Below are 20,639 nucleotides of genomic sequence, written 5' to 3' on the forward strand. Positions count from 1 at the left end.
TACATTTGAGTCTGAGGATAATTCAGTGGCTTAGTCTGTTGGCTCAGTGGAGTAATTTACTAAATACTCTCCCTCTGGGTGTCTCTCTCCAGGAGGCAAATGGCTTCAAAGGCAGATTTTCTCCTCAAGGGCAGCTTGGGAACTTCCTGCCTAGCTCTTGGTCCCATCCTCCATCAAACGCATCCTTGTATTAAACAACCCACACATGACTGTCCTTTCCTATTAGGCAGAATTTGCCAGCTGCAACTCCTATCCAACTCCCAGAGTCTGGCAGCCTGATGCATCTTCCAAACAAAAAGATGACAATGCCATTCCTGGAAATAGCCACCACAGGGTCGGGGGGGGGGGGGGGGGGAGTATTTTCAAATGTGAGATGTGCTTTGAAATTAAGCGGAGCAGCAGAGATCAGGGGGTGTGGGCTAGGGGTTTTGGAGGCCGGGAGGGTTCTTCAGTGCCTCAACATTATGCCGTTGTAAAAATAACTGGTCACATATTACAGACATGAGCATAATGATCGTTTTTTATTTTTTTGTTTGTTTTTTTTTTTTAACCAGATCCCCTCCAAGTCAGATGCACACGTCTTAGAAGATGCCCTTCCCGTTTCTGAGTTATGGTGGTTAGTGAATGACCTCAGAGATCCAAGTGCTAATGAGAAGAACGGCAGCCTGGGCACATACCCTGCCAGGGAGCTCCCACCAGCCACAGGCAGAACTACTGAAGGGTCAAGAAATAAATTCAGATGAAGCAATCATCCACAGTGCATCTCTTCCCTGCTGCCTTCAGCCAAAGCCGGTTATTATCTTCTTCAAGGCCATTATTGGTTTTTATAAATACCTTACATTGTTAAGACCAATTCTACTCTCTCCCTGTCTAAATCATTGGTATTGTGAGAGACTTTATACTTTACAAAGGTATTTGGATCCATTTCTGGTTTTTTGTTCTTTAATGGTATCTGGATGAAGTAGCTACGGAATAACATATACACTTGCAGAATCACAAATGTGCTTTGCAATAATGAAAGCTAATCTCTTCCAGGACCATTCACATGTTAAATACATAAGCACACATAAATTACAAGTACCTCTGTAATAGCAAAATGCATAGCAAGGATAATTCCGAATGCATGGCCTGGTACAGTTATCAAATGCACACGGAACTATTTTTTAACCACACACTTTTTTTTATGTTTTCATATGAAAACATATTTTTCCTGTTTTGTCTTAACAATTTTGTGTAATGACTTCTCTGTTGGTTAGTTTTACGTCATCTTGACCTAAACTAGAGTCATTTAGGGAGAGGGAATGTCAATTGAGACAGCTCTCCACCAGATTGGCCTGTGGGTATCTTCTTGATTGATGGTTGATGTGACAGAGCTCAACTCACCTTGTGTAACCTCTGGAAGGTGGTCTGGATGTCAAAATCAAGCCATGAAGAGCAAGCCAGTAAATAGTGTTCCTCTGTGGCCTCTGCTTTATTTTCTGCCACTGGGTTCCTCCCTCAAGTTCCTGCCCTGACTTCTCTTCCTATTGCACCACAAGCTGTAAGATGAAATGAATTAACCCCCTTCCATCCTCAGGATGCTTTGTGGTAGCGATAGAAACTCTTTTTAAATGGAAGAAAAAGTAACAAATTCCCTCCATCATTGCTCAGTGAGATGAGTGAACTATATACATAATAAAACATTCTTTTCTGAATCATACATAGCCTTTCCCCGTTCTCCTGGGGTCTGACCTCTGCTTTCTCCCAACCTTTTCCACAAGTAATTCTGCACCCTGCATCAAAATGCATTCTCCTAGATTAGGCTCCACTGAATGGTTCTCCTGATCTGAAATATCCCATGGTTCTCTCCTGCTTCTCAGGCTAAACTCAGACTCCTTCCTGTGGCATGCACGCAGGGCTGTCCACCAACTGGCCTCCTATGACGTCATCATCTCCCATGAAAGGCGCTTTTTCTATTCAGCAAGTGCTCCCAGGGTATTCCTTTGCTTTTATTATTTTTGCAAGACTTTTTCATAGTGAAATAAAAGTTCCACTGACGACTGCTTCAGTGTCCATATACCCTTTATACACATCAAACCTCATAGTACAATAATCCTGCTATCCGGTGGATATTCTACACGACTCTCCTGGGGTAGATTAGGAAAAGAAAAGAAAAAAAGAGGCTCCAAAAGATTAAATGACTCATCCTATTTCACATGTGCTTGTGGAAGGGAATGCTGGGATACAAAAGATGCTGTTTCAGAGCCAGCGTTGACCCATTTGACACATGCTATACTATGTATATTAGGAAATGAGAAACGGGATGAAGGGCCAGAGCACTGTACAGGTATGGTTTTGTCAACATGATACTAACTAGAAGAAGGAACCTCAACTGAGAGCTATTTCTGTATCACACTGGCCAGTAGACAAGTCTCTCGAGTATGAAGTATTTTTTCTTATTAATGAAGGATATGGGAAAGTCCAGCCCGCTGTGGGCGGTGCCGTCCTGGGCTGAGGGTAGCTGAGAAAAGTATGGAGAACAATTAGTAAGCAGCGCCCTTCCACTGCCTCTGATCTAGCTCTTGTCTTGGCTTTGCCGCCATGACAAATTGAGAGCTGTAAGATGGAATGAGCCGTTTCTCCCCAGCCGAATTCTAGTCAAGGTGTTTTGTCACAGCGAGAGAAAGCAAACCAGGACAGGGAGCAGTTGAAGGAGTCTGTGGTGCTGCCTTGCCTGCTGGAATTAAGCCAAGTGGAAGCCGTGCTCCGGCGAGAGTGCGGACCCGGTCCATCTCCACGCCAGCATCCTTCTGAGCTCGAAGGAGCAGAGCGTGTGCAGCCTCGCTTGCAGATCCATCTCCGCCAACACAGAGCACCCTTGAGCAGGGAAGCAAGCGGAAGAAAGCACAGTTAGCGGACGTTTGTGACATCCAGCAACTAAAACACTTTCTAACCCCACTTACATAGTGCGTGTGTCTGTGTGGTGGAGAAGACCACTCAAAATTACTTAGTGTTTAGTCTGAGGCCATGGGTCAGAAGACAGCGAGGGCTGCACAGGTCTATGTCCTCTATAAAACCAGAATTCTCCACAGTTCTCCACAGACAAAATAGTTTTAGTTACAATGGATTTAAAAAGTGAAATTTCTAACGTTAATCTGACCAGCATTTGCTTGTTAACTTTCAAAAGCATGTCACGTCTGGTGCTTTATCTTCATCTGCGTGCCTTCAGTTCTCTCCGTGAGCTCTCCCCGTGTTTCATGAGCTCTGGTAAAACCCTTAGCCACGAGTGCGTGCCGATGTCTCTGTGTGATCTGAGAGGACCACGCAAACTCTTTTCTCCACAGACACTGGTTTAGCTGCAGAGCTTGACTCTTGTATGACATACGATAGCAGCACATAAATGCAAGTGACACCATCATGTGTGTGCAAATCATCGCTACAGTTAAAGATGCCCGTCCCATGAGTATGCTGCCAGACACATAAATAAATAAATAAATAAATAAATAAATAAATAAATAAATAATAAATAAACAGTTGAGTTTTGGTAGGAAAATCTTTTGAAACAAATTCAAATAATAACTATAACAATAAAGTAACAGCAATTAAGTACCATTAGTGAATATCAGTTAGTGACTATATATATACACACACACACATATGCATGTGAACATACTGAATATATGTAATATAGTGAATATATATTCACAGTATAGTGATATATATGTGTATATATACATACATATATGTATGCATATATGCATGTATATGGCACTGTTCTCAGTTCTCTCCAGGTATTAACTTATTTAAGTGATCTTGCCTGATCAATAGATATTGATCGCCTCCATTGACAGATCAGGAAGCTGAAGCTTGAAAGATTAAGTAGCTTTCCAGTGGTTACCCAGGAGTGAGTATCTACACTATCATTCAACGTTTCATTCTCCATTCTCTATATGGAATCCAAAGAATGTACCCTCATTGGAACTGTATTACCTCGAAACGAAATTTAAACCCGTAAGGTCAACATGATACTGAACACACTAGAAAGGAATGTGCCGATTCATGTCAACAGCTACTAGGTCACTATTAATCTTCATTGTCAGTTTGAGTGGATTTGGGATCAGCATGGAAACACACCTCTGGGGGAGTCCACACATGTATTCCCCTGAGGAGGAAAGTCACCGACCATGGGTGACAACATCCTGCGGGCTGTACTCGCAGACTAAACACAAACAGCACAGCATTCACAGTAATGTTTACTTTACACTGAAGACTGAAGTGAACTATTCCTTTGCATGGGGTAAATCTTGCTGTTCTCAGAGCAAGTAAACTTTGCCTCTGGCCTCAGGACAATGATGCTTTCTAGAACAGTGGAGTCAGGGTGTTTGTTTATTTCCTCCTCTAAGGCAAAAGTCTAAAAGGACTGTTTGCTTATCACCTGGCACAATGTTAAGTTTGAAATGTTGAATGTCAGGTTTGGTCTGGTTTGTTTTTTTGTTTTTTGTTTTTGTTTTTGATTCTGAGTTTGGTTTAACACAGCAGCAACAACAACAAAAGCAAGACCTTATTAACTATCACAGATACCAAGGTCAAACTGAGGAAAAGCCAATGTTAGCCAAGGGTTGTATTCATTGTATGTTGTATATCTAGTTGTATTATGATCAAAAGAAACACGTTGTACAATCCGGGAAACTAAACTAAAGACACAAAGGAAAAGCAAAGGTTAGTGTACTAGCGTTGACACAGATGTTTCAGATTGATTTACGGTGTCCACCTTAGAGTGAGTGCGACTCCCACTTGGAGCTTCTGCACAGCTCACACCCTCTCCTCTTTGCCATTCTAGAGCATAAACGGGGGAAACATGGAACCTGAAGCTCCCCGGATTTTAGGATTTTAGTCATGGGTCCCACTCTGTCTGCGCCAGCACACCGGAGTGGGACAGCTACTGCCGTGAGTGTTGATCTGCTGTTTCTCTTGGCTTTCAAAATATGTCACAATGTGTCTTCCCAGAAGCATGTGGAGCTCATTTTTAAAAACTCTAAAATCTTAGGAAAACTAGTATTTCTTAAACATCATCTACCAAATAGTTTTTACTTTGCTGACTAAGCTACACTGAGGGTTTGGGGATTGTAGCTTCTCAGACTCCTGCCCAGAAGCCACACGTAACTTATTAGCCACAACAGCTCCAAGACAGAGATGCCTCAGACCAAATTCCTAAAGGAAGGAGATCCCACCCCTCATCAGAAAGAAAATGCTACGTTGGGTCATATCTTGTCTTTAAATCTTTTGTACAAACTTTTTCCAAAAATATTCCTGTGGCCATTCTTTGAACAGGTTCAATGCAGGACATTTTGGGTCTGAACAATTCTTGTTAGAGACTTGATCAATGTTTACAGAAAGAATGTTTCCAGTGTTCTCATAGGTCTGTGTGTTTCTGAGTATCGGGAGTCATTATTATGCTCTAACTAAGTCCATCACTCCAACCATGCCAGGTCCTGTTAGGAAAGCTGAACCCATCAAAATCAGTGAGTTATTTAAATATTTAGAACATAGGTGATTTGTAGTAGAAATTAAAAGATTAATATGTTCAGGTAAAGGGAAAATTCTTACTCTGCATTTAAACAATCTCTTCCTTCTGAAGAGGCTACCTAAACCCCCTATAATGGAATTTCCACAAGGAGATGCTGACAGATTCCACATTCAGCAGGGAATATGATGGCATCCATGCGTAATTTTAGGTTTCACACGCTACCTGGCTATCCAGGGTCCAAAGCAGGGTCATGATCTCCTTACACTTGTAGCTTAGGACTGTGTGCCACACAAAGTCACTCAGCATTTCATAGGACTTTCCCCAATCTTATTTTTTGAGTGTACTGTTCTAAGATAACATTCTTTAATTGTTTATTCTTCTGCCAATTTCTAGGTGTGAAATTATAAGGTAATTCTTGCCTAGTCCTCTATGACTAATGCTTATACAGTGCAAACACCTAGATTTACTTCCTTTTCAAAATCTCTCTCTCCCTTTCTCCTTCTCCCTCACCCTCTCCCTCTCCAATTCAGTGCTTCCTTTGATGGCTGCATTTCTCTTCATGTATTGGAAGCATTATTAAAGCTTTCTTTGTACTTTGGGGAAAATGAAGATCAACCATCTTTCTATCTACCTCACAGGTCCATTGGTCTTTTTGTGCCTCCTCCCCAGCACCATGTGGCAAAATCACATGCACCCCACTCTTTTCAGCTCTCAGATAGCAAGTATCACACAAATATCCTCCCCAAAGCAATGTTTTCATCATATATGGTAATCCACTACATTTGCAAATCAATTCAGCATCTCATTTGATTTGTTCCTACTGTTCAAATGTCAGTGAGCAATTTCAGCACACTCCAGCAATGCATTGGAAACAAACAAGTTTCCAGTGCCTTTATGAATGCCTATAGCACCTGCTTTGGGGACTTCAACCACATGGTGTCAGCCACCATGTGTAGTGTTACCACAAAGCTGTGATTTTCTGGCCAGGTTAACGCTGACCTGTGTACATGGGCCGTGAACATGGTTCCCTTCCCACACCTACACTTCTTCAAGCCTGGCTTCACCCCACTCACAACCTAAACAGTCAGCAGTATAGTGACCCTGACACTGTCCAAGATCATACAACAGATTTTTTTTTAATGCCAAGAACATGATGAGCACCTGTGACCCATGCCACAGCCACTATCTGACCAAGACCATCATCTTCCAGGGCCCCATGTCCATGAAGGAGGTAGACATGCAGATGTTGGCCAGCCAGGACAAGACCAGCAGCTACACTGTGGAGTGGATCCCCAACAACATCTAGGTGTCCCTGTCCAAAGCCCTCGCACAGGGCCTGAAGATGGCCTTACCTTTACTGGCCACAGCACCACACTTTCAGATGTGCTATTCAGGCATCTCAGAGCAGTGTTTGGCCCTATTCCACTGAAAGGCCTTCCTCCACTGGATTATAGGAGAGGGCATTGGTGGGATGTAGTTCACCAAGAACAAGAGTAGCGTAAACTATATGTAGTTCAAGCATCGGGAGCACCAGGATGCCAATGTCAAGGACAAAGAAGAGGGTTTTGAAGATGGGGATGAAGAAGAGATTAACAAATTGGGGACTCTGTGGTGCATGCCTGCTCTTTTCTAGCCCTGCTGGTATAGGAAAGGTGCCCTGGTCTAAGCATCTCACAGGTCCCTCACAAACCAAATTTACCGTTCTGTTCCTCAGGTTACCTGAGACACTGTTTTTCTTTAACAGAGAAGAGGCAGTCCCACCAGATCAGGGAGATTTCATACTGAAAACCCTGAAAGCACAGTAGGGTCTTTACAGGCCTCAAGAAAGCAGCCAACCTCCTTAAAGTGCCCAGCCATCAGTGGTAGCAGGGGAGTTAGAATAAGGATTTGTTTTTCCTCCTTAGTAATAAAAACTAAAACTGCATGGTGTTGCCTTAATTGAATATGTGAAACAGAAGTTTGTGACAATATATTCATAACAAAATGCTAAACCTGTAAAACAAAAACTTACCTATTTAATCAATAAATTATGAGATCATTAAAGCCAGCATCTTTTATTCATTCAGAAAATATATATGTTGTTACAATGTATCTACCGTTATCAATCACAGCAAAATTTACTACTAGATAGTTATGAAGCTGTCACGTAGTCTGTGAAAGGGGGTCATGACATCATTATGCCAGATGATGGATATAATAGTTTTCATCAGTGCTCTTATATTCACGTGGCCAAACCCAAACACTAAGGATTGTAAGTGCAAATACATGCATGCTAAGTATGGGGTAGTGCACTGTGGATTCTCAATATTTATAATTCCTTTCTCTTTTTCATTATCTCTGCCAGATTCTAGGAGATAGATGACCATGATCTGTTATCATTAATTATCAGCCCATAGATGTCAACAAACAGAGCTTGAAAATTATCAGTCCCAGATAAATGATTAAAAGCTAAGAAGAATTTTACTAAAAATAATTTGTGTAGACATGAAAACCAATGATATAACCTACCCATCAAATTCCCGGAGTTCACATTCGCCAAGCAGGGACAGGGCATGTCCTTCGTATTCTGTTACTGTAAAAATACACAGAGAGGTGAGTATTTAAAATAACAACCTACAGTTTTACAGCTTGGTTTGGCAAAATATTATTATCAGGCCATAAAAACAGTATTTACTCAGATATTTGAATCATGGGAAAGAGGGTTAATTGTTCATTGTCTGGTATATTTTATGGCTTTATGTAAAAGAAGACCACGGAGTGGTTTCAACTATGTAAGTCATTTAGGAATATCCAACACAGTGCTTAGGGATTTTATCTTAGTGCCTGTCTGTTTAGTTTTCCCAAAATAAGATAATCAGAAGCTAGGGAACAGGAGTATATTGAAAATAAAGCATATTTGCTGACATTGAACAGTCCACGTTAAATCACTTTGGCAACCTTACATGAATAAATTAGTCAAAAGGTTAGTATAAAATTTACATACTAGGAGAATATCTATCTGGAGCTGCTAGAGTCAAGAAGGAGAGAGAGAGAGAGAGAGAGAGAGAGAGAGAGAGAGAGAGAGAGAGAGAGAGGGGAGAAGCTGATTATGAAAAGCTAGAGTAATACCATCCAGATGATAAGAAACCCGAACTCAGAGGGAAGCCAGTATACGGGACCAGAGCCCGGGTTCTCAGCGACAAGGAGTCTGTCACAGCACATCTCTGTTGCCACAGTGGCTAATATCTCACGCAGCTGTGGCAGTGCCAGCGAAGACGGGCTGAGTGGGTGCACTGCAGATGGCACAGAGCATCACACACGCATTTAGCGTTTTCTGGGGCATCCTTGCCAGAAGAAGCAACCCAGCTGTATCCACCCATCAAAGATTTCTGCTGACTGACGTGACACCGCAGATGGATGTTTTGTGTAAGAATGTGCTTCATTATATGCAAGATTACACTAATCTTTCATGCCTGTCTGTCCCCGGTGCCAGCATAGTTCAAGCCTTTTCTGGGATGATGTTTCTGGATATTGTTAGAAATTATTAGTCTTGGTGTCTAAGGGGATCATTCTGTATCTGGCACTGTTGCCTGTAATTCTCCCCAAGTACATTCACCAGAACAAAACCCTTATTAAGTTCCAATCAAAGGAAAAGTATAAGAAAATTCAAAATATCAATGTTCATACATTTACAAGGTTACATTATCAGAAAAGATGTATGCTGATGATTCATTTATAACCACACACATATTACTATTTACTACCTTTCAAAGCAACGTAATAAGCATTCCTATACATACATGTTAAAGATCATCAGGGTTGTTATAAAGAAGCTCATAAGCTATAAAGCAAGTTTTCACATCTGTGTTTTATACCAAAGCTTATTTTAAAAAAATAAATACTTTACAACCATCACTTTTAAGTTTTTTAAACAAGAGCTAAACTGGTCTAATTTTTCTTTAATATCTCAAATGAAATTTGACTATGCATTAACATAACATGTGTAAGCACAGAAATCTTTCTAAAATTCTTTTATTGCTTTTATTTTATGTACATTGATGCTTTGCCTACATGCGTGCCTGTTTGGGGGGGCAGGATCCCCTGAAACTGGAGTTATAAACAAGTTGTCAGCTACCATATGGGTGCTGGGAATTGGATCCAGGACCTCTGAAAGAAAAAGCAGTGCTCTTACCCACAGAACTCTCTCCAGGCCCTAAGCACAGCAATCTTAATGTGTATTGGATAAGTTAAAAAATAAATTTCTTTTTTTGTCTGAAACAACAACAAAAAAACCCAGTAAAAATGTAAAAGAATACTAAGAAATCCACAGGTGTAAAATGTTTTAAAAAGATGAATAAAATTAATGGCCTCTGGGGTCATGTAACATATTCGAGTAAAAAAAATATGATATTAAATAGTAAAAGGTGGTTGTAAAGAAAAGGATAAACTATGGTTTATATAATCAAATGAATTAGGGAGAGTCAAAATAAACACCAAGAATTTTATTAGGGGCCCTAGAATCAGACAGAGCCTTGGGCATCCTTTCACAAACAATCATGGAGACAGAATGCTGAACAACTTTTAAACTGTGATACTGCTGACTTATCCTTAATAAAAAAAATCCACCTTCCCCAGCACTTCCAGATTAGAGATTTAAGAGTCTCCAGCTTCCTGTTCTTTTACAGCAGTGTCCCTCCACATCACTGTAAACGTTACAAGCTTGGAGAACTAAGTCTAGGGCAAACAATGTCTTGAGGTTGATACTAAATGTCCATCGTGAGTTTGTAATAAAATCAGATGCACCTTTTACAACTTGTGCCTCTACTGCTGGCATATACTTTATGACTGAATCTCTTCAGATAACCTGGTTTTCTGCCGGGTGAAATAAGGAATTAGAAATCCACAAAAGTCGAACCACACACAGAGCAAAGGAGAAATAACACAGTCACGGGGACCTAAAGTCAAAAGTACAGTCCCATGAAAAGGAAGCACATGACCTCACCAGAGCCGCTCCTGAATAGGAACTGTTCCCTCAGGAGGCAGAATTATCTGGTGGCTAGGCATCCCTGGAGGCCCTGAGCAGACAGTGGTCATGGCTGTGTTCTGAAAAGCCTCTTTAAACCATGAAGACGGTGATTACCATGAGCATGTCTAACACCTCTGCCAAAGCAGAGGGTGACTGAAGATTAAAGACCTGTTGTGAATGCACAGACAGCCACAGAGCTTGGTGACTCAGAACAGCAGATAGCATGCACTGGCTTCATATCATTACAAGGGACATTACTGCGGGAGATAGGAGTTGTCGGAAGAGAATTGTCAGCTCTCGTGTGCTCTGTGCAGCTCTTAACAAGCACAAAACCCATTCAGTCAGTGGGACAGGCAAATTTGTGATGTGAACGGCGCTCCTCATAGGCTAGCTGTGTGGCCTTGGGCTGGAGCAACCGATACGGAAGTCGGCATAAAGGAAGTACCTTTTCTTATGTGCACAAAGGCATTGAAACTTCACTCAGGGGTCAGCACTGTTCAATACATGATACTCTGCCTCTAGCATCGGATCCCAAGCTAAGGTTCCTTGAAACCCACAGGGAAAGCTAAACACCTGCCCTGCACTACAGCACGCTACCCAAATGCTCTTCAACTGCTCCCTACCAGGGGAGCTGGGACTATCTGGTCTTGAGATTATGTTCTCTGACTTTTCTGCCTTCTTGTTCTGTGCATTATCCTGTTGCTCAATGGCTACTCCAAACTCTAGCATCTTTAATGATATAAACTTTAATACCTTTTATTTTATTTTATTTGAGAGCAAGAGGGAGAAACATGTCAGGTGTCAGCCTGGGCTTAACATTCATTCTCTTTTTGACTGTTGGGCCAATCTATCTTTAGAGTAAATATCTGTTTCTCTTGGGTATTTCCAGGAGCCTCAGTGGTGCTCTTGTTAGATAAGATCCTATGCTGGTGGGAGCAGCAGCTCGGTGGACTACAGTTTTAACTAGAATATTCCAAAAAGTGCTGATTTATATTCGAAAGTAGTTAGGGATTCAGCATAAGTCAAAGTGAACCAGTATAAATTTATTAATGTGTAGGATCTTTGTTTAAAATAAATGTGTGAAATGTATTGTGTGTGTGTGTGTGTGTGTGTGTGCGCGCGCGCGTAATATTCAACATCATGCTGAATACTTACACAACACTGCTTCCTGATAAACTACCATGTAGGATTTATGTAATTCCTATTCCCCTTGGACTCAGCAGTGCAGGTCTGTGTTAAATCAGGAGAGGTGCAGTGGGATGCGTGCTCTTTTGCATTATTTTTTATATATTACTTCCCATTGAAAGGTAAATTGGAAAAAAATGTGTGAATTAAATCTGGTTACATAGTTTCATAAAAATGAAACTCCTAAAGATTACATCTGTGTGACACTTTAAGCAAGGTAGGCAGAAATGTTAAAATGTTTCCGGTGTCCACGTCTTTGATACAAAAGAAAAATATTTTGCTGTAAAAATTTTGCTGATATACATCTGAGGATCCTCTCATAAGCAAAGGATGCAATTGTATAGTTTCGCCTGTAGGAGGAGTGTTGGGTAGCTAGTAATTAACCATTTCGCACGAATACAAAAAATTAAGTGTGCTTTCTGAAATATCTTATGGTAGATTATAATATCAAATTTTATGCTAAAACATAATAAATCATAGTTAGGAATTCAGAAGATACACAGAGCATGCCACACTTTCCAATATCACTGTCAGAAGAAAATCACACATCCCTAAGCCTTCTGCCTCAGTTCACGACCCATGCCCAGATATCTCCTCTCCTCTTCCTTCTCATCCCCTGCCTCTTCCTTCTTTATCCAAATTTCTTCTTCTTCTCCTCATTCTCCTCTTTTCCTTCCTCATCTTCCTTTCTTAATTGTGATTCAGCTGGTAATTTGCAAAATTATATTTTAATGTTATCACAAAAATTCCACCAACTGCACATCAAGATGTGGGAAGTAAATTGCTGAGGGCAGGATAAGACCCAGCTGTGTCTGGACTCAGGCGTGGATGGAACACAAGGCTGGGAGACTTCCCACAGCCACGTTGCCCTTCTCCCTTGACAGAATTCACATTCAATTCAGGTATCTTTCGTCAGCCTTCAACTGAGGGAATCTACCCTCAGGTTCCAGGAAAGTAAACAACTTTCCTATGTTGAACACAGATTCTCAAACCAAAAGAAATTTTGGCACATGTTAGGATCTCCTCTTTTGACATATACATGCCTCTTTTCATCACACTAGGCAAGACCAAGAAAGGATGAAAGTTAATGGTCAACTGTTTTTTGAAGACAGAAAAAGGCAGATTCAAGACAAATTCAAAATTGTAAAGATATAGCCAAAATTTACAAAATAAACTCCCAAGGCACTATGATTATAGATCCCTTTACTGCTCCTTCCTACCCATCCTTTATTTAAATATGTCTGCTGCCCTCCTTTCTCTGCCTCCTTAGGATTTTAAGAAATAGCTGGTTTGTGTGGCTTTCTTGAGCTCTCATCAGAATTAATATGACTGCCAGACACCATAAGTTTTTATGCATGTGCCCAAAGAGAATTCAGTCTTCATTATCTGTTCAGATTCATGTCTTGGGATACTTCACAAAACGAGAATGCTGCAGCGATCATTTGCTTGTCTGCGAGGCTCGGCTCGCCTCCAAAGCTTGGGCACAAGTGGAGTAGTTGCCTCAGCCTGGGAAGCACAGGGTGCTACAGCGCTGGGTTCCAGGGATGAGTCATAAACTGATACCTAGTAACACCCACGCAAACTGCTGTGCCTGCTCACATGTGGAACACATGAGGGCAGCTAATGAGTTTGGTATTAATTTCAGCTGAGATCTCAGATCACTCCAGTCTTTGGAACTGCTTAGTAAAAAACAGGGATGAGTCTGAGTTGTCGATTTCCCTTGCCAATCACCTGTAAGTACTCTCAGAGCTGTAAAAGCTAACCTTTTTCCTATCTTATAAAAACTAGTTCGTTTGAGGATATTTTTGTCCTTTGTTCTTATTTCATTATTTGTTTGTTTAAAGAAAGCATGAATTGCTGTACAAGTCAGGCTGGCCTCAGACCCCAGTCCTCCTCCTCGGTCTCTCAGGTGCTAGGATTACAGGCCTGGGCTGCCGGATCAGGCTCTTCCTTAGTGCCAGCACACTTCTTTTTAACCTCCATGCTGAGAGAGCCATTGGGGTGACTGAGCCTCCCACAAAGCTTTTTTTGGGGAGCAACTTCCTCTACCTGAGCCCTTCAAGACACCCACTGAATATCAGAGACCTTGTTGACAGTGTGAGACCTGTCTTCACCTGTCACACCTGAGCAAAGCCTCCTCAAGAAACAAGTCATTAGGACTGAGAGATTCAGACTGGGCTTGGCTCTTGAATGGACTCCACTGACTGAGAGGCGGACTCTCCATCCTATGGTGATGCTCTACAGGGACAAAGCCAAGAAAGTTCTGGCTCTAGGCAATGTCAACCCTTTCTAGTGGACCTAAGTAGACTTCTTTTTTAATGTATGGAATAGGATGAAGTTCATTCAGGGGGAGGAGAGTCAAGAGGGTAGTAGAGGCAGAAAAAGGCAGAGAGAGAGCAGAGAAGTAGAGAAGTAGAGGCTGGCCATAAGCACATGGAAAGGGGGAAGAAGGGGACAGGGAAGAAGGATGGAAGGGAAGGAAAGAAAGAGCAAGAGAGCAAGAGAGAGAACCTACGTTGACTTTTAACAAAGCAGGGCAAATTGGTCACCAAAATGTAAATGCCCAAACAAGCATTAATAACTTTCTTTCTATTAATTTTTATTAGCTATTTCCCATCTTTATTAGCAAGAGGCTAGGTAATAAACTGGATCAAGTTTCTGGTTTCTCCAGTATCAACTAAAAACAGCAGCACAGTGCTTTGTCCTAACCAGCAGGGGTCAGGGTCAGAATAAAAACACACCTCAAGGGAGGAGCCACATGAAAACACTCTCAGCAGAAATGTGAAAATAACATACATCTTCTTGAAGATGTCAAAGACCATAGTTTCCTTTCAAATAATACCTGATAACTGTTACCATGAAAGAAGTCGCCTGAGTCAGGTTTTCTGCTGCTACGACAAGACACTACGGCAGAAAAAGCAAGTTGGAGAGGAAAGGGTTGTTTGACTTAGACTTCCATACTGCTGTTGATTATTGAAGGATATCCGGACAGGAATGTAAAGGGGCAAGATGCTGGAGGCAGAAGCTAAGAAGCCATGGAGGGGCATTGCTTTCTAGCTTGTCTCTCATGGCTTGCGTAGTCTGCTTTCTTATAGAACCCAGGTCCACCACGCAGGGAGGGCATCACCCTGCTCATCAGGGTGTTGGGCCCTCCCCCCTGATCTCTCACTGAGGAAATGCCTTCAGCAGGATCTGCAGGAGGCATTTCCCCAACTGAGGCTTCTTCTCTGATGACTCTAACTTGTGTCAGCTTGACATCCCAAATCATCCAGTACAGAGGTCTAAAATATGTTATCTCAGTACAAGATAACACGGTAAACTAAGAGGATGGCGTCTCTGAAGCGGGCACAGGCCTCAAGAAGAGAGTAGACTGTTTTGAACATGGGTTCTCCACACCTAGGCGGGACAGCGCGCGCACACACACACACACACACAGAGAGAGAGAGAGAGAGAGAGAGAGAGAGAGAGAGAGAGAGAGAGAGAGAGAGAGAGAGAGAGAGAGAGAGAGAGAGAACACGCACTTGTCACGTCCGTCTTTATCCCGGCAAGCTTCAGCAGAGGCTCCACCTTCTCGTAATAGACTTGGACGGATTCCTTTCTGTGACTCTGAGGATTGAGCAGGACTTTGAGCGCCTTCGGCCTACTTGTGAAACCTAAAACGAAAGTGAGCCAGGTTAGGCTTGTCCGTCAGAAATTTGCTGTTTGCACCTTAGATCTGTGCTTGGATGTAGCTTCCTTTTTAACCGTCTGCTTTCCTACGGGGGAAACATGATGCGCTGCCTCTTGGAGGAAATCGTGCATTATAAGAAACATTTTGTTCGGGAAGAAGGATATAAACGAAAGCAGCAACTCGAAAACACACAAGCACTGCTGAGGCCGCTGATCCACTCACACACTGAGCACTGCTTCCTGGAGACAGGCCATGGGCTGTGACAAACACTGAGGTGCGTTTTTTCCCCTTCGATATACACATACACTGGAACTGGACACCTGACCTCAGGCCTACTGACATCTGACCTACCCCATGACTCCAGGGACAGAACGTAGCCAGCAGGGCTGGGTATCAACTAGTAAAGTACATGCTGGTAACCAAAGGAAGGCTTTAGGTCAGAGTTCAAATCCCAGGAGGGGGCAGGGGAGAAAGTGCTTTTCTCATGAGGACTGGGAAAGCATGCACCCCACCCCGCACCCTGCAAGGTCATTGTGCTGCCTCACAGTTGGGACTGAGATTTGATACTGCAATTTTCTGGGCTCGCAAGATGCTTAGCACCGAGAACCCACTTGGAGCAGGCACAGAGCAAATTGTCTGTTGTTAGGAAGGGGCAGGAGCCAAAAGGAAGCCGACAGCCATTTCTTTTGTGGTAAGCTGCTCTCAGAAGACAGCGTTTTAAGGCTACCAAAGCTGTTAACATTCGTTTCGAATAAAATCATCACTGAAGATAAGTGAAAGTAAATGTCCATTTATATCAAACTCTGTGCTTTATATTCGCACATTTTTCTCTTTCTCGATATTCGAAGGAATGAACTTTTTCAATCAGCACATACTATTTTGAAATCAGGAAGTGTATGGGATAAGAAATGGAAGAGTTATGTTGAAGTCCTTGGACATCTTCAGGGTCTCTATTTTGCTAAGAAGTTTTATCGGACTCCTCGCAAGTGCTGAGAGCCCTGCCCATGCCCGGTGCCTCAGTGTCCTACTCCCATTTTGCTCCATTTAATCTGTTAACTTGTCCTTGAACCATTTATACAATAGTCTCTGATGGGACATCTTGGGGCTTCCACTAACCAACCACAGTTCAACTAAAACTGGGAGGTTTGACAAGAATACATTATACTGTGCCGGGTTGGTATTTTAAGCATTCAGTTTGACAGGTTACATGGACGCTAAGCAAATGACAAAAACAAAAGGCAAACAAACAACAACAAACAAAAAAAACCAAAACAAACAAACAAAAAACCCGATAGTGGCACGAAACATTCTAAAGTTAGGAAAAGCTTATTTCCGGAAATTAGAAAAATTGATTCAGGCAAGCATTAACAGATCCCTGATCCATCCGATGACTGTTTACTTAACCCCCTCACAAGATACTGAAGCAACATCAGCTGTGTGCTGCACGATTTCAGGGATACTGTTGCTGTCTCTTAACCAGGAACTAAGCAGGCAAACAGTCTGCTTTGTTTCATTAAACCAGGCCAGAGCCAGGAGCTGGCTTTAAACTTCAGGTACCAAGAATCAGAGGTAAGTGCTTTCTTGTCCATCTGCATTTAGAGGTCTACATTAGCCTGGAGGTCTTCTTTTCTTTTGTAAGCAGACAGTACCCATACAGTTGGTGTTATATAACCTGACTGGTTTCTCCATTCTCCTAATTTCGTCCTCAACCCCTCCATGCCTGCTGTGAGGCTCCATTAGTGAAGTCCCTGTCCTTATGGAGGTGACATCCTAATAGGTGGACACAGAGACAAAGGAATTCAGATCAGGCCAGGAGGTATGTATTCTAGGGACAAAATTACCCATAGGAGAGAGAGAAGGTGTCGGTGAGTCCCTAATAGGTAAAGTCAGGTCCCCTAGAGCTTTCCAGTTATTTCTAGGGACTTTGGGTTTTGCTGCTTAGAGAGAGAGATGGTGAATTCTGAGCAAAGCAGTAACATAACCTCTGGTTTTAAGTAGGCTTGCTCTGGCCTCGGTGTAGAAGCTGGTGTTCTTAGAACCACCGGAAAGAAAAGTCAGCACAGTTGGCTAACATTCCGAGTAGAAGGCGATGGTTCTTGGATCAGAGTGGGGGCCATAGATGGGGAATTAGATTTTGTACATATTTAGAAAGTGGAACGGAAACAGAGACGCGGTGTGTAGCACCGGTTCTTACACACAGGACTCCTCCCAGATCCGCCCACCTTTGATTCCTTGTGCGCACTTTCCCCTCCTCAGGAGCCATATCTAAAGGTTCAGAACTTCTTCCACCTTAAAAATATATGCGAAATCTAGTTTCCCTCTATGGCACCTACTCAGGGCTACACAAAGAGATATGGATCAGCTAGAGCTATATGGCTCTCCCTGTCAAAAACAACAGCACTCACAGAAGAGGATTATGGGAGAGTGTGGATAAAGTAAAAGGGCGTGGATGGGTTTGACACGGAGACTGAAAGAACGTGTATGAAAATATCAAACTTCACTTTTACAGGCAGTGCAAACTGAAGGCCTGAAGACTTGGTGTCAAAGCGGAGAGCTTTTAAGGGTGGGAGGAGAGAGGTGGAAAGGAAGAATGTAGCATCTCCGGGAAGGAGTGGTTCATAGAGGTGGTCACCCTGTGAGAGGACTGCAGGGGGCGCTGTAGGCCCTCAGGAGAGCTGGGTCACTCCTAAGGCGAGAGTGAATCCAAATATCCCTGTGTGGGAGTGTGATAAGCAGGTGAAAGTGTAGACTTTGATGGTGGCGGACCATTCCTCCCAGAGGACAGACTGAGGGTGTCTGGAGCAGCAAGAAGCAAGGAACAGTGTTGGGTTCCTGTGGCAGGAGAGGGTGGGTCCGTAGGAGGAGTCTTCTAGCTGGAAGGTCGGCCCCTAAGCAGTGTGGATCTGAGAGAGCATCTCTCTTCAGCCTCTGGCAAAACTAGTGGAGGAGCAACATTGCCCAAGGCTAGAGCTCTCCACAGAGCACCCAGCGGGCTGATGATGCAGCCCAGGCCTGAAGCCAGAGCCCTGGGACGCCTTAGGACAATGCTTCCCTTTGCCCCGGAGGACCTCAGTGAAAATGTGAATTTGAGAGCCTTCTATAGACAAGTAAAAGGGTAAGCAAGGGACAGACCCCCCAAATCTCCTTAGTCTGCTGGTTCCAGGACACCTAGCTCCTCCTGGGAGGCAAGCACTGGAGAAGGCTCTAGGAATCCTTGAAATACGTAGGCCCGCTCCAACAGTCTGCATACATTCTCCAAGTCTCTCTCTAGGCGTCATCTTTGTTTTTGGGCGCCCTTTATCTTAAAGATTTCGGGGCTACTGAGATGGCTCAGTAGTTAAAGCACCTGCCTCCCAGTCTGATGACCTGGGTTGGGTTCTCTTTGACAAAGGATATGCAATTAAGATGTCAATTTCATTCCGGTTTTAAATTAGTGTTTTCTTGTGAGAGCGGTTGGAAAAATGCAAACATTTAAAAGCGGCTCCCCCTTCTCTCCCTACAAGCTTGTCCACCACGCCACGTTTTCCCAGTGAGTTCTGTGTGTTTCCTTGCTTGTTTTGGTTAACCGTGCTTTGGCCTGTAGCTGAAACAGGATTGTTTGTTGTGTGGTGAGAAACGCAGTCCTTGGTCTCTTTGGCCTTGGGTTTTGATTTGTGGCATTTCCTTCAGGCTGAGAATTCTGTTTTATGTACTTACCACTGAGTTTCTCCAGCATGAATTCGGTGGCCTCTGAATCTCATGTCCTATCTAAAGGGCCTCTGGGACTTTAAACACCTCTATTTCTCTTTTAAGACTTTTGTGGTCTCAATTTCATAGTCTCAAAAATTCTATCTGATATTTATTCCGGTAGAAGAAATAAGATGGAAATTTGACTTTACATTTTCCCCACTTGGCCATCCACCTGATCCATCACTTATTAACTGATCCGTTTTTTCCTGGGATTCTATTGGCTTCCACGATTAAGAGCTTGGATTTCCCATGTTTTACAATAGGGTTTGTACCCAGGACCCCGAGTAGCTTGCCTAGGAGAGCTCACTGCTACCCTCAGATGCGCAATGATGCCGAAGGTGTAGCTCCTCCGGTGTGTGGTGGTTGGGGGGCTGTTCATTTAGTCACCTGTGGCACTTTGCTGTGGTTGTTGTTGATGTTGGGATGCTGAGAACTGACCCCAAGGCCTTGTGCGAGCTAAGTACTTGCTTTAGTCATACCCCACGTGATCATTAAAATCAATTTATCCAGCATCATACATTCCCTGGTATCTCAAATGATTGCATTGAGATAAATTTACCTTAAAGAATTTTATGATGTCCAATTTCTCTTACACAAAATCACATATTTGCTCATAATTAATTCTTCTGTGTCCCTCAGCCCCACGTTAACTTTTCACATAAATGCTGAGCAGGCTGTACTGTCACCTCTGTTATTATTGTCAACATGAACAAACTTTGATTATCCCACTTTTCATCATAGGCTTTCTCTGTGACCTCTTGGATCATCAAGGATGACAACTACTTTTTATCAGCAATAATGATCATTTTACATCCCCTCTTACTAACTGTTAGGAAGATTCACTTGCTCAGGGTTCTAGCTGCCATGGTCGGTCCTACCTGTCCAGGCTCTGTCTAGCTGTGCAGACGACAGTCCTGTCCTCTCTAGAATGTGGGAGGAATGCTTTACGTGTTTTCCCTCAGAAGTCAGACACATGTTATCATGTTGCTAACACATTCATGTCCTCCAGTTGTTTGTATTCAGAGGCTTGTATTGTCACACTGACATCAACTCCATGAACACACTAAGTAGAATCAGAGATTTTCCCTGTTTTCCCAGGCAAAGTTATTTCCTCTGATAATCAGGGATATCTTTTCCAGAGCAGCAACTCACTCTTTAAAGTCACATATTTGTTCATATACCGACGTCTGATTTAGTAAGGTGGCCTACTTGCTTTAGATATCTGATCGGACCAAATAGTTCTCATCCCCAAGGGAAAGTATACTTAAGGTAAAACTTCTAGATTAGCAACATCCAAAGTCACAGAGAGGCAGGAAGCAGCTATCACCAGGTAGGAAAATGAGAGGGGATGCTCTGCCTTACACCCCTTGACCCACAGGACACAGACAGCCGGACTGGGAACTCTCATGGTACAACATTTTTCTGTCTGGAATACAGTGTGGTAAAACGGGTACCATTGTTAGCCAATCACTTCCTTTGGTGTCAGCAGGCCGGTGTATTGTAAAGGATTTGAGTGAACTGAGCTGGGCCTTCAGGACGTCCAC

General features: G+C 42.8%; 1 protein-coding gene across 1 annotated transcript in view; it reads right to left on the reverse strand.

The window, feature by feature from the left end:
- Nucleotides 1–20,639, reverse strand: part of CERKL (CERK like autophagy regulator) — a gene marked incomplete at its 5' end in the record, with an annotated part of 89,787 nt that overhangs the window by 13,412 nt on the left and 55,736 nt on the right. Inside the window, 3 exons of the mRNA XM_080927345.1 lie at nucleotides 2,714–2,856; nucleotides 8,015–8,078; nucleotides 15,218–15,349. Of these exons, the coding sequence (XP_080783471.1) occupies nucleotides 2,714–2,856; nucleotides 8,015–8,078; nucleotides 15,218–15,349 (339 nt within the window). The remainder of the gene's footprint in view (nucleotides 1–2,713; nucleotides 2,857–8,014; nucleotides 8,079–15,217; nucleotides 15,350–20,639) is intronic.

Source organism: Micromys minutus (genome assembly GCF_963924665.1).
Source record: "Micromys minutus genome assembly, chromosome: 13".
NCBI classification, from domain to species: Eukaryota; Metazoa; Chordata; class Mammalia; order Rodentia; family Muridae; genus Micromys; species Micromys minutus.